The sequence below is a fragment of the Terrapene carolina genome, unplaced genomic scaffold (genome assembly GCF_002925995.2).
Source record: "Terrapene carolina triunguis isolate 2854851 unplaced genomic scaffold, T_m_triunguis-2.0 Scaffold66, whole genome shotgun sequence".
Classification (NCBI taxonomy): Eukaryota; Metazoa; Chordata; order Testudines; family Emydidae; genus Terrapene; species Terrapene triunguis.
Window position 1 is genome coordinate 43,630,179 of NW_020664417.1, and position 13,948 is coordinate 43,644,126.

The 13,948-nt window shown below is 42.2% G+C and overlaps 1 protein-coding gene across 5 annotated transcripts in view; it reads right to left on the minus strand.

Moving 5' to 3' along the window:
- Nucleotides 1-270: 270 nt before the first annotated feature.
- Nucleotides 271-13,948, minus strand: part of IRF2 (interferon regulatory factor 2) — a 71,351-nt gene continuing 57,673 nt past the window's right edge. For 4 of the 5 annotated variants that reach the window (XM_024194358.2, XM_024194366.2, XM_024194375.3 and 1 more), the window contains 3 exons: nt 9,133-9,297; nt 3,565-3,611; nt 271-1,598 (listed from right to left, as the gene is read on the minus strand). In XM_024194358.2, coding sequence (XP_024050126.1) covers nt 1,284-1,598; nt 3,565-3,611; nt 9,133-9,297 — 527 coding nt within the window. In that variant the 3' untranslated portion in view covers nt 271-1,283. The remainder of the gene's footprint in view (nt 1,599-3,564; nt 3,612-9,132; nt 9,298-13,948) is intronic. The other variant, XM_024194401.2, reaches the window with a different exon arrangement.

Here is a 13,948-nt window from a genome sequence, read left to right on the forward strand (position 1 = left end):
CTGGTCTCTTGATAACCAGTCTGGTGCCCTGACCATTGGACCATATTGCCTTTAAGTCTGAGTTCCTCTTTCTATCTGTGCTGTGCTGCAGTTGTCTCACAGTACTTCCCATTTCATTCACAATGTACAAGATAGTTCTCGATTCTAAAGCAAAGGCTAATCCCAGTTTTCCATGATGAGAGGTGACCCCCTTCACCTTCATCTTTCATACCAAAAGCCTAAGCTGTGTGGATAAGATTAAAAAATGACAAACAAGAGGATTATTAAAAATTTAACTCTATATCATATTTATTATCAATCCACAGGATAATTTGATTGCTACATGAGCTCATAAAAGCTATTTCACCTTTACAAAATTAAAAAAATGTGCCACAAGGATGTAATAACTGCTGATAACCCACCAAGAACTGAATCTTAAAATTATAAATTTGCTGTAGAAAAGATTAAAAAAACAATTATATTCACTTTAGAATTTTACTTTGAATAAAATATTCCCCTGTATAAAAAATAAAAAAAACTTGCTCTGGTTAGAATTAGAGTACTTTTTTTCTTCTTGAAATCTGGGAATTTGCATAATATCTCTGTAATATTTTTCTTCCTATTGTACCACGCGGCATTCAAGCATAGCAGATTAGAAACAAACACGAGAAAAGCAGTCTTACAATGTGTGAAATCCATATAGGAAGGTTTACCTTCCTTTTCTTTCCCTTACTTCTCAAGACTTGTTAGCAAGAATAGCCTTGGAAAAGAATAAAGATGGGAGGGGGCTTTGAATGTGCCATTAATTAGAGCAAGGTAATAAAAGGCCTTTTCGTAAGTGCTTTTTAATAAGGTGCAGAAGCAGACTGCAACGTTGCTAGTACTGCACTATGTACATATTCACAATAGATTTTTTTATTTAAAAAAAAAAAATTCCAGCTAGTTCACATTTTCTCTTCCATTCTGAGGCTTTCAGTTCCATCACAGCCTTGACTGCAAGAAGTGCAGCAATACCACTTCCCCTGTGGTTGTTGGTCCTCTTATGAAGTACTGGAACTTATATAAGTGGGCCAAAGTTCTGTTTTTCCTATGCAGTAACCTTGGAAATCCATCTGGTTTCAGGTATACATACTGATGGCTGGAGTCCTGAGTTAAAAAGCTCCAGTACTGGAGTCGGACACAGCAATGTTCTATATTGTCAAGGCTTTCCCTTAGATTTGTCTAATGTGCGTCAGAGTTGCACCTCTTCTAGAGAAACATAAAATACAAAAACAAACCAAAACTAAAGAGACCCAGTCAGAGGCTTAGCAGCTCTTGACTCTCGACTGGGTGATGTCTGATGTTTTCTTGATGACACTAGCCCGTGTCTCATGGTCTGGCCTGCTGCTGCTGGCAGAAGCTGAAGACACGACTTGTGGGAGAGGGATAGCTGGGAAGGGGGGCCAGGAGCTGTTGTAAGGCAGTGGGGAGCTTTCTTCTTTGATGGTGACCTGGAGGTCAGGCTTGTTGGAAGTCACAAAGGTAGCCATACTGGGAAGAATATGAGAAGTGTTCCTCATACCAAGATTGCTCAGATACTGTTTGCCTTCAATGTTTTTCTTTTGCCACTGAAGCCGACCCTGAAAAGAGAAAGACCGTCAGTGAATGTGATTTTATAACTACTCCTGCTAATATAACTGATACAGAGGCTGCTCTCTTCTCTCTTTCAGTCATGCCCTAAATTGCATTACAGTGTTGTAGCCTAATAAAGGACCACGTACTAAGGAATGGCCACTAAAACCTGTGCTTCTAGCCTTTTATGTGTGACCTTGTGATTTCTTCTCCCTCCAGAATCCCACTCTCTTAAGTCTAGATGTTCCTCTGCATAACTTACCCTGCTGATGGAAAACAAAGGCCATATTCTCAGTTATTCTGGAAAAATGGGCACGGGGATAAGGAACTCTGAGCTTCAAAGTGCAAAATTTCCCCCATTTGGTCAATCAGGGGGTTCCCCCCTCCTTGGAATGGGCAAGGGTTTCAGCACCTGAATCCAGGGGAAGTTTGGTCACCCACAGAAGTCAAGTGCCTAAACATAGATATCTTTCCTTAGCCAGCACAGAACAGAATCCAGCAGCTGTTAAAGCTACTAGCATTATTCTTTCATGGGCTATCCACTCTGATATCTACGCGGCCTCTAGGCGATCATGCCACAGAGAGCATCTGCTCCATCCCCTAATGCATGCAGAACATCAGTGCACACCCAGGAAGGGAATTCTAGGAGACCGGGGAGCAGGGTAATCTTACTATAGAACTAGTGCTAAGCCCCGCACTGGGAAGCTAGTAGAGGCATTTCTCATTCCCAGGTTGTTCAGACTGTCCTAGGGGAGTCTGCTGAGTTTTGTTCTCCTCGGCCTGCAGCAGCAGGATGGAAAATATGGCCCACAGGATCAGCAATGTTTTAGGGTCACTTTCCTTATTCAGGCCCTACTAAAGCCAACCCTCCTCCTGGCAGCAAGTAGCAGCTCAGCCGTACTCCAGCACACTACCCTGCAAGGTGCTATTTTTACATCCTTAGAGAATTTTCACTTCTTTTTATGGTATTAAATGTCATTAGCTGGGTAAGTTCTTCCCCCAAGCTCCCCTCCCTCTTCAGGAGGATGAGAGATGAAGAGCTTATTTAACGTTAAAGTATGTACACTGAGAGCAGAGTTAATGTTGCTGCTCATTTTTTACTTCATAACAGAATTCTCCCGCCAAAGGGATTCCAACTTTTTTTTTTTTTTTAAACCGAGCAAGAAAAGGTCCTTGCAGAGAAGTCTTTCATGAATATGAAGCTGGAATCCTGAAGCCAAATTAGCCTCGTCTCTAATATACATATGTATTTTTATGTCCAATTACATGATCTACATATATAAAGCTGAGATTTACATGCACAAATAGATGTGAATGCATCTATTCAGCAGGTGCAAAATTAGAGGCTGGAAATGAAAAATTGTTCCATGGGTTCTGTTAGGTCACAAGCAATAGCTCCACACAACATTTGGTGGTTATATATTATTTCCTTTGATTTCTTTTCATTCAAAGCATGAGAACAGACTCGTCAGGAAAGCTCACGTGCACCACATTTGCAAGAGTCTCTCCATCATTAAGATCTCCATTTTCTGCTATTGTGTGAGCCCAGACAACATACAAGAAAATCCAAGCAAGGCTGCTCATAACCAAGATAAAATACTAATCTACCCAGAAAGCACTGAGCCATAACACGCATGCATGCACAAAGCCCCTCCGTTGCTTTATTCTGTATAAATAAATTTGTTTGTTTGTTTCCTCAGTTGACATCTCTCCAAAGCACATATTTGATTTTCCTATACAAATTAGTTTACTTCTAATTTGAGAGATCATGAAGTTGTTTTTTGTTTTGTTTTTTGTTTTTAAAACAGGCATCAACTTCATTCTACAAGCATCTGAACATTAGTCTCCATACAAAATTAATACTGTCCGAGTAGAAATGTATTTTGATGGGGACAATGGGAAAGAAACTCCACAATATGTGTCACTTTAGTACTTGAAGAATTTCTCCTGAGCACTATAAAACCAAGTGCTTACCTCTGCATTTTCTTCATCACTGGGAATGCTGTCTGTCGTTTCACTTTCTGTTGGACAAAATGGAAGTAAAAATGAAAGTGGGCATCATTCTACCTGAAGTATCAAAATCCATCTAAACAGACAATATCCACTGCTAAGAAACAGGTCACTATAACCTCTTCTAGAGCTAGAAAAGATTAAAAGAAACACATAAATAAATAAATTAAATAAACAGTACAAGAGCCTTCATTCCCTGTCATGCATGAATTGACTCCAGACTTGTAACATGAGGCCTATATAAAAAGCAGCTTGCTGAACCTGTGAGCGCCTGAACAGAGAAAAACAAAAAGATTAACATGATAAACAAACCTGTGCACTTAAAACAAGGAAACAGACTACACTAGGTGTAGGAAATGTTAAAGAGAAGCAGATGCACAAGGAGCTTAACCTTACGGGCAAAAGGAGAGACTTTATTTTTCCTTCGCCACCGTGTTTGCTACCTAGAATACCATTTTATGGCATGGCTAAAATGTTGCAGTCAAAGCCCTTTCCTTTGCTTTATCAAAGCAACACTATTCACAACTGCACCCAAAGAGAGATAAAAATGCTTTCATTTGATAATTTCTATCTAAACTTTCAGCCTCAAGGACTAGTCTTCTGTAACATGTTTTGTTACTGCTACTATAGAATTTGTTCTCATTTACTTTTATTTCATCCTTCTCTTGCCCTTAATATCCCACCCTGAGCCCCTCCATCACTGAATCTCCACACACGTCCCTTTTGATCCCCACAACCACTGTACCTTCCTTGCCCCTACCTATGATCATCCTCTTGATCACTGCACCTCCACATACACACACCCACCATCAGCTCCCCCAAACACTGCACCTCTATACACAAGCGTGCACACACACCCTCTCCTCGCCCCCTAACCATTGCACCTACACACACACACACACACCTGCCATAACCCCACCAACCACTGCACCTTCACATATACCCCTCCCATACTTCCCCTGAGCACTGTACCCTGACATGCCTCTTATCTCCCCACACACACACACAGTGCCTCCACCTCCACACTTCTCATCACATCTGTATTCCTGTCTCCTAACCCAAATGCACACACTTAACCGAATGGAGGTGAGTGGGCCATAGACCCTCCTCTGTGTCACATACAGTGCTAAGCAAATAGATGGGATCATTGCATTCTGGAAATGTCACTTTATTGCAGCATAACCTATCCACATGTGGGAGTTATATAAAAACAGCTGAATAGTTATTCTGATAAAGATTAGGATTTTGCACAGCTTCATATGTGCTGACCTGGATAAACAGAGTTGCCGCAAGGTGTTTCTTCCAATTACGCCAAACTACAAGCAATCTGTATTGAAGACGAGGGGCACAATTTGAGAATGACATGGATAGAAGGAATTCACATGCAGACACGAAACAGATACTCCAATGTACAGAAATGTGTGGTAATAAAGAATTTTGTAATGCAAACAAGAAGGAATCAGTCCTTCTTGTTTATATATTATCAAAGTCTGAGCAAGAGACGGTTTCAGCACTGGCAAAGGCAGAAGGTAACTGGGATGCACAAAATTCTAAAGGAAAGAGAGGCTGCAAGACTATTTGAATTATTGTCAACAAGATGAGGTAAGCAAAGAATGAGGCTAGCAAGTGAGGGCAATAATAGGTGTTAGCTTGAACAGCTTCAAAAAGGAGGTAGATGGGTTTTTGCAAGAAAACATTTTTGTGTACTTCAGACCACTTTTTGGTAGCAATGATAAAATAATTGTTATCATGGTAAGTCACTGCATAATGAGGTGGCCTTCTCACACCATGCAATATTGCACATGGGATGTGCCTGATGCATCCTTTGTGCATTACTCTGCCACACCATGCTATTGCAAGTTCCAAAACAAACCTGGGTCTCTTGAATGGTTGTACCATTTGGATTTGCACAGTGCAAAGTGTGAAGTGAGATTATCCTATGAATTTCAGGACTGGTGGCAGTGCTTACATAAAACCTATCCTCCTATCCTGTGAATCATTTGTATGCTTAAAAAAAGTCCTGGACCAGATCCTTGTCTGCTGCCACGAAATGCACTCATGAAATAGAAAGGTGGCATTACATTACCTTTGTGCTTAGCCAAGCCTGAACTAACTGTGAACCAGGCCGATCCCCGAGCATGGATTTAGAGCATCCTGAAGACACCCACAATGCCAGTACAACAGTGGAGAATCAGCAATGCATAGGGACACCACAACTGTGCCTCATTTTCCCTATGCATGCCCTGTATGCTGTACCAGGGAGGGTAGCATAAAAGCCATTACACGAACACTGGAGGATATGCCTACACGTGCGTGATCCTCCCATGGTCAGCTATGCTGGCTATTGGGCTGCTTCATGACAACGGAGTGGTGCAAAGCAGATGCTGCACATCCCAAGATCTAGTTCCATATATTTTCTATGTACTCAAATTATTTATTCTTTGGCTGAGGTTAAGAGAAGCATTTTTGTCATGTTCAGTTATACTGGGAGAGTTGTGCAAGAAGCATTTGACAGACAAATGTTTCTAAGGCCCGATCTTCCATTAGTAATACATTTTATAACATCCTCTTCCCAAAGCCCCTCTGAAGCTCTGGCCATTACAGACTAACCACAGTGGCCATGATGATCATATATCAGCATGTGACAGACCAATGCTGGAGGTGATTCCAAGAGAACATGATGCTATTCACCCTGACATTAAGATAAAAATATTTTCGATAAAAATGTGTCTGGAACTAATTTGCCTAATGGTTGAAAGATAAAGCCACAGAGAGAGTAATGAGTCACACCCAGACCAATGTAATATTAATGACTGATTAAAAGGACAAACATTTCTGTTTCTACCCGTGCCCTCCGAAGGCTTGTAAGCTCGTTGACAACAGTGCAAAAATGAAGGACATGTTGTGTCTCAGACTGTTGCCACCTTTCAAGTATGTTTAGATCAATAATTGTCCAGTTTTGCCATTCTGCAGACCTCTGCAACAGAGACAGCCTCCCCTCTGAAACTCCCAATTCCACACTTGCAGTGACATTATCATCAGCTGAAGTGCACAGAGGCCCCAGCTCCTTTGTGCTAGACACTGTGCAAACATATAGCAAAGAGACAGTCCCCACCCCAAAGAGTTTAGGCCCAGATCTTTAAAGTTATATCGGTGCCTAAATCCCATTGATTTCAATGGGAGCTAAGCACCCAAATACCTTTGCGGATGTGGGTCTCAGTGTCAAAGTATCTATAGTGCTCAGTTCTGTGGCCCATCTCCCAAGTCTCCACCCTCTCTATCTGTTCTGAGGCTCCACGAACTATAACTTTAGACCCACTGAGCAAGAGCACTAGTGGAATGTTGGCAAGGTATCTCCATGCACACCCAAAGAGACTATGAAATACTTTATCTAATAGATTTCCTTAGTCTAGTATTTACTTTAGGCACCTAGGAAACTAAAGCTTTCAAATGTGCCTTCAGATTGAACAACAAACTGTACATTTTTAAATGATTACTGATAACTACATTTTAATATTTTGGTTGATTAAAAATAAGTAATAATGAAATGTAGTTTAGACTATTCAGGGATAGGTTCTGCTAGCCCTTCTCATGTTAAATAGCACCTTTCTCCAGGAATTGTTCCATTGAAGCCACTTGTGGAACAAGCTTCTATTCACATGAGTAAGGCTAGCAGTATCTGGCTCTTTGTTCCCTGTAATTATTACATGGGACAATCCATGGGACAATTAGTAAATGGACAAAATATACTGTACATACAACTTTCTTGCTTTACAGTATGATAAATGTTAAAGAAAACTGGAGTGGATAGTGGAGATACAATATGAAAAAACAAGGCTGTGCAGGGAGAGAAGGGGAAGAGAAAACAGGCCATTATGCTTCCCAAGCCTCTTAAAATAGGATTCATCTGTAAACCAATGATAGCGACTAATCAAGGGAAATCGTGGGATGAAGAGCAAATGTGATAACTCTAAAATCAACATCAGTGCCATGAGGCAGTAATAGTAAAATAACACTGTCAACTTAAATTTGGGCCAGTGTTTACATATTGTAAAAACAAGCTTTTATAAAATGTAGAAATGTTTTCATATTGAAAATATCCAATGAAAACAGTTGTTTTTAAACAAACCTTCTCCATCAGCATTTAAAGCCCCAAAACTGCAGCACTAAGAATCTGAAAGCAATACTAAAATGTCAACAAAGTGAAACTAACTTCATTGATTTTCAGTTGAAGCTGAGAGAAATACCAAAAAAACACAAAAACCACCAGTATAAATAGTGGCAGAAACACTGGATTTTTAACTCTTTCACCTTTTATAATCAAAGGTGTTATAGAGAAATAAATTTGTTTGCAGCATTAGGAGACAAGGTGGGTGAGGTAATATCTTTTATTGGATGAACTTCTGTTGGTGAGAGAGACAAGTTTTCAATTTACACAGAGCTCTTCCTCAGGTCTGGGAAAGGAACTCAGAGTCATAGCTAAATACAAGCTCAAACAGATAGTTTAGCATCAGTAGTTAGCACTTATTCTAAGGGACCATTCAAGGTGAAGTGGCCCATCATTTTAAGTCAGGGGTAGGCAACCTATGGCACATGTGCCAAAGGCGGCACGCAAGCTGATTTTCAGTGGCACTCACACTGCCCAGGTCCTGGCCACTGGTCTAAGGGGCTCTGCATTTTAATTTAATTTTAAATGAAGCTTCTTAAACATTTTAAAAACCTTATTTACTTTACATACAACAATAGTTTAGTTATATATTATAGACTTATAGAAAAAGACCTTCTAAAAAGGTTAAAATGTATTATTGGCACATGAAACCTTAAATTAGAGTGATTAAACGAGGACTCGGCACACCACTTCTGAAAGGTTGCCGACCTCTCTTTTAAATTGACACTGTCTCTCTAATAAAAGATGTGCATCCCTAACTGATTTTGCACCTACAAAGGTTTACTTAATTGGCACTTATGTTTCCCTCCTAAAATAGATGTTGCTTTCTGGCTTCCCGGTGTGAAATTAGCAAAGATACTTGGAAGTATTAGAACTCAGGTCCAAAAAAATGACCAGTGAAGTATAAGTGTTTCAGAATCTCTGTCAAGTACCCTATGGTACAAAGCAGGAGTCCCCACCATCTAAGTGCGCCCGCGTACTGGCCAGCATACGAGCATCCGCCAAAATACCGCCGACAAGCAACGTCATCCAGAGGCATCGCCACCGAAATGCCGCCGATTTTCGGCGGCAACGCCTGTGGATGCTGCTGCTTGTTGGCGGCATTTCGGCGGCGACGCCTACTGACGTTGCCGCTTGTCAGTGGCATTTCGGTGGATGCTCGTCCACTGCCACGGTCCTCCGTGGCTCGTCGTCTGGAGCCCGCCAGACGAAAAAGGTTGGGGACCACTGGTACAAAGCAAAGAAACCATCCACCACCTCCCCAACTGTGGTATCTGCCTAATTGCTTAGGCCTATGTAACATTCCAGCGCTACCCTGTTAGCTCTCCTGAATCTTGTGAAAGTTCTTTTGAGGAATGACTTACCTGCATAGGAGGAGACTGGGGAGATCTGCAGAGGGTACAGCTGACTCATGCTGAGGGGCTGCTCATCACACTCTGTTGTCACCTCTACTACTTGGCAAACATCAGGAGGATTGGCAACTATCACCTGCTCCTCAGTACTGCCATCAAGATGGGGCTGTCCTACAACTCCATAGGAGAAGGAAGAGATAGGTTATTGCAAGACTCCCTGATTTGTCAGACACATTGAACTGTTGCATTAGTGCTGGGGTGGACAAACTATGGCCCATGGGCTGGATCTGGCCCGTCAGCTGTTTTAAGCCGGCCCGCGAGCTCCCGCTGGGGAGTGGGGGTCTGGGGCTTGCCCCGCTCCAACGTTCCAACCAGGGAGCAGGGTTGAGGACCACTCCACGTGACTCCCATAAGCCGCAGCATAGCCGCGCTCTAGCACTCCAGCCAGGGCACAGGGTCAGGGGCCGCACCACACAGCTCCCAGCAGCTGCGGCATGGTCCTGCACCCCCCCCTCCCCCCCGGCTCCTACATGCTCCAATGGCCCCCTCCGGCGCTCCAATGGGAGCTGCAGGGGTGGTGTCTACAGACGGGGCAGCGTGCAGAGTGGCCAGGCTGCACCTCCGCATAGGAGACGGAGAAGGGACGTGCCACTGCTTCTGGGAGCCGCTTGAGGTAAGCGCTGCTTGGAGCCTTCACCCCCTGAGCCTCTCCCCACGCCCCAACCCCCTGCTCTGATCCCCCTCCCACCCACCAAACGCCTAGATCCCAGCCCAGAGCACCCTCCTGCACCTCAAACCCCTCATTTCTGGCCCCACCCCAGAGCCCGCACCCCCAGGCAGAGCCCTCACCCCCTCCTGCACCCCAACCCCAATTTTGGAGCATTCATGGCCCACCATACAATTTCTATTCCCAGATGTGGCCCTCGGGCCAAAAAGTTTGCCCACCCCTGCGTTAATAGCTAAATTGTGGTCTTCTCACTCCATGCCTGACTGTTTCTAGCAAGGCTTCTAAGGAAATTTTGGTTAATGTTTTCAGTCTCTAACACCTTCAAAGCTGCCTCCTTCCTTTCCAGTTGCCACCACTGGAAATGCTTAAGCAGATCAGTAAGTACGGCTCCCAGCCAGAGGTAGCCCACAGTTCCACAATGCAGCCTGTAGCTATGCTAATCTTTAAAACAGAAATGAGGCCTTACCAGAGTATACAGGGCTCCATCTTTATCAGAACATTACTTGCTAGAATCAGTGATTACTGTAGGCTACACTTCTCATAGACTCATAGACTTTAAGGTCAGAAGGGACCATTATGGTCATCTAGTCTGACCTCCCGCATGATGCAGGCCACAAAAGCTGACCCACCCACTTTCCCTTAACTCAGCTGTTGAAGTCTCCAGATCGTGATTTAAAGACTTCAAGTCGCAGAGAATCCTCCAGCTTGCGACCCCTGCCCCATGCTGCGGAGGAAGGCGAAAAACCTCCAGGGCCTCTGCCAATCTACCCTGGAGGAAAATTCCTTCCCGACCCCAAATATGGCGGTCAGTAGAACCCCGAGCATACAGGCAAGATTCTCCAGCCGGACCCTCATTTTACCAGCGATGGCACGTTATTGCCTAATTGACTAAAATCACGTTATCCCATCAAACCATTCCCTCCATAAACTTATCTAGCCTAATCTTGAATTAACTTCTGTATTAATGGTGATGGGTAACTGCAATACATCCCTCTTAATGTACGTCAGATGCAGCGCCTGGCAAGTTGCCAATGCTTTGTGGACTTTGGATGCCCTGATACACATCAGGTACTGTAAGGCACAGTGGTTCAAAACTCATTTACAGACAGTGGCCCAAATTAATCCCTGGGTAATTCTACTGACTTCAGTGGTTTTAAACAGGGAATGAATCTGGCCGAGTTTCTCCTAGAGACAGGCATGAAGCAGGGACTTCTTGCCATCCCCTGCAATACCAGCTACCATATGTAAAAAGCAATGTTGAGCTGTTAACCTCTAAGCACCAGGGTCTGTGACTGAAATGTATTTCATGATCTCTGCACTGCAATTTGGTTAAATATTAACAAAGGAGTTTCCCACTTCGGCAGGTAAATGCTACTCCACACTTTGGTTAGAAAAAGCTCCATTTTTTTTCTCTACAAAGTTGAGGCAGCCTGTAATATTCTGCAAGTTCTTCATCCAAGGATCCCAAAACACTTTACAGACATTAGGTAAGCCACACAACACAGCTGTGAGACAACTTAATATTTTTACACCTGTTTTACAGATGAGTAAACTAAGGCACCCAGAGGTTAACTGACAGTGAAACAAAGGTAAAAGCCAGGAAGAAAACCCTGAACTTCCAGTCATGTGTTCAACCCACAGACAGACAAATACTTCCTCCTTGTTCAACTTCTTTATCTCAACAATATAATCATAAAACAATTACACTAATAAAATGCATTCTCTGTCTAGTAAATGGAGGGGGCATTATATTATAGAGAGCATATCCGCAGTATGTGGTCTGCTCCCCGCTACACTAGGAAAGGTTTTTAAAATTAACAGGGATTCCAGCACTGATGTGAAATACATTTGCTAAGCAGAAGTTGTACACAAATATAAATCTAAAATAACCAGCAGGTGATAAAAAGCTCAGGGTTAGACCTAGTCTCGTGAGTGTTCCTCAGAATTCACAATAATCAAAGTCAAAAGAGAAAATTATGTTCTACTTTCATTTGAACATAGCGGGTCAAAACTCCTTACTCAGGCAAAAGTCTCCTGGATTTCAATGGGAGTTTTGTGGGAATGTGCGCTGCGGGATTTGGTTCAGAGTGATATACTGCTAGACTGAAGGATATAAAATGATGGATGGCTTTGCCTATTTTAAGGAATAGGAATTGCCATACTGGATCGGATCAACAGTTCATGTAGTCTGAATTTTGTCTCTGACAATGGCCAATATCGGATGCTTCAAAACAAGCTAAAAAGTAACCATAACACATGTAGAAAATTACACAATATTGTAACAGGAGGGATGCAGGGGAGACATTTTTTCTAGCCCCAAACTGGCGCCAAGATTATACATTGATGTATGACAGATTTAGTAATTCTTCTCAGAGGTGACATAACTGCAGATGCTATTCTTATTAACAAAAGTGTTAAACAAGAAAAAAGAAAGAAGCATTTTTTCCCCAGTTAAAATAATTGCATATAATTTTGTTCTGTAAAATGACAAGTAGCTAAACTGGAAACCTCCCCAAACCAGTATTTTATGAAGCAATCCCAGCAAACATAACTTTAAACAGACATTGACTAGGCTCTTTAAAAGGAGCCTGATTTAGAATTCCTACCACTTTGCTCCAGATACTTATTTCCACTGTAAACAACATTCCTCCTGGTTCTGCAGCAAGCTCTCAATAAGAGCAGAGAGGGGGAAAAAGCATCCCATGTTCATTATCAGTGTGAAAGCGCTGTATTGTGCAATGCTGTCTTATTAAGAACACTCTGCCTTGATGGCCTTATCTTTCTCTTCAGTACCTGGAGAATTCTTACCCAACCCCGAGAGATAAATTCAGCGCTCATCAGCAAAAATACTGGTAGCTTGGACAAAATGCCATGGGCTTAGCCTCAGCTGCACCATCGCCCTCTTTCCCTTCCCCTCCCCAGCACACACAGGATGAATCTATTCTGCCTCTCTCTCTCTCTTTTTTTTTTTTTTTTTTTTGCTGTTTGTGTTGAAAAACTCCTTGGAGTAGTAAATAAGGGATTTCCCTGTCTGCTGCCTATCTGAACTACACAGCCTAGATAATTAAACTAGAAAGCACACTCACACAAACAGGATGCTCTCAATTATAGACCAAATCCCAAATGCTTTATTCGTGAAATAAAGATTACTCACATGAGTGAAGGGAGCAGGATTTGGCCCTAGGTATTCCTGCTATGAATGATGTATACCTGGCAACAATGGCAAAAATAAAGCCCTACAACATTTGGATTCGCTTCTGTTTGCCAGAGTAAAAAACGGTAATTCACCTTTGTAACTGTTGTTCTTCGAGATGTGTTGCTCATATCCATTCCAATTAGGCACACGTACACCTAATTGGAATCGATATGAGCAAGCACTCGAAGAAGAACTTTCCTTATTTTTATTATGGCACATAGACCAGACTGATAAATATTAGTGTCATCTACTAGCCTTTTCCTATGAACTACTGAGAACCTCTTATCAATGCAGTGTGCATTTAACTTCCAGTGAAGTTAAATGGAAGTTGAAAGCACTCAGTACCTCCCAGAATTGAGTTCTATAAACCTAGTCCAAATCCATAGTCCATTGAAGTCAGTCTTTCTTTTGACTTAATTGGAATCAGGCTCAATATGCCCCCAAAAGGGTTTAAATTGTCCATTGTTTGACTTATAGTTTTCTAAATAAAGCAAAAATGTATAAAGTTTCTTCCCACTGGCTCCACATCAACCTTTGGGTATTTTAGATTTCAATTTTGCACTTGGGTCTGATTTACTTGGGAAAAATGTTTCACTACAGTGCTGGAATTCCTCCAAGGCTAATTTTAAGACCCTCTGTAATAGAAGGAGTAGAAATCTAAACATGCTCACAAAAACACAGTGCAATTAAATGTGCTGCTCCCAGGAGAGCAGAAGCACCCATAAATTTTCCATCCAGAAAAGTCTCTCAGTGAAAAAGCCTACAACTTAGCCTGCAAAATAAACGTGACAAAAAACAAGTCATTGCAACTAAAACCTATCATCTTTGCAAAGAGAACGTTAATGTATTTTCAAACACTTCACTTTGTACAGAAAAAAAGACATTCTAGGCCAAGTGGTGATTGG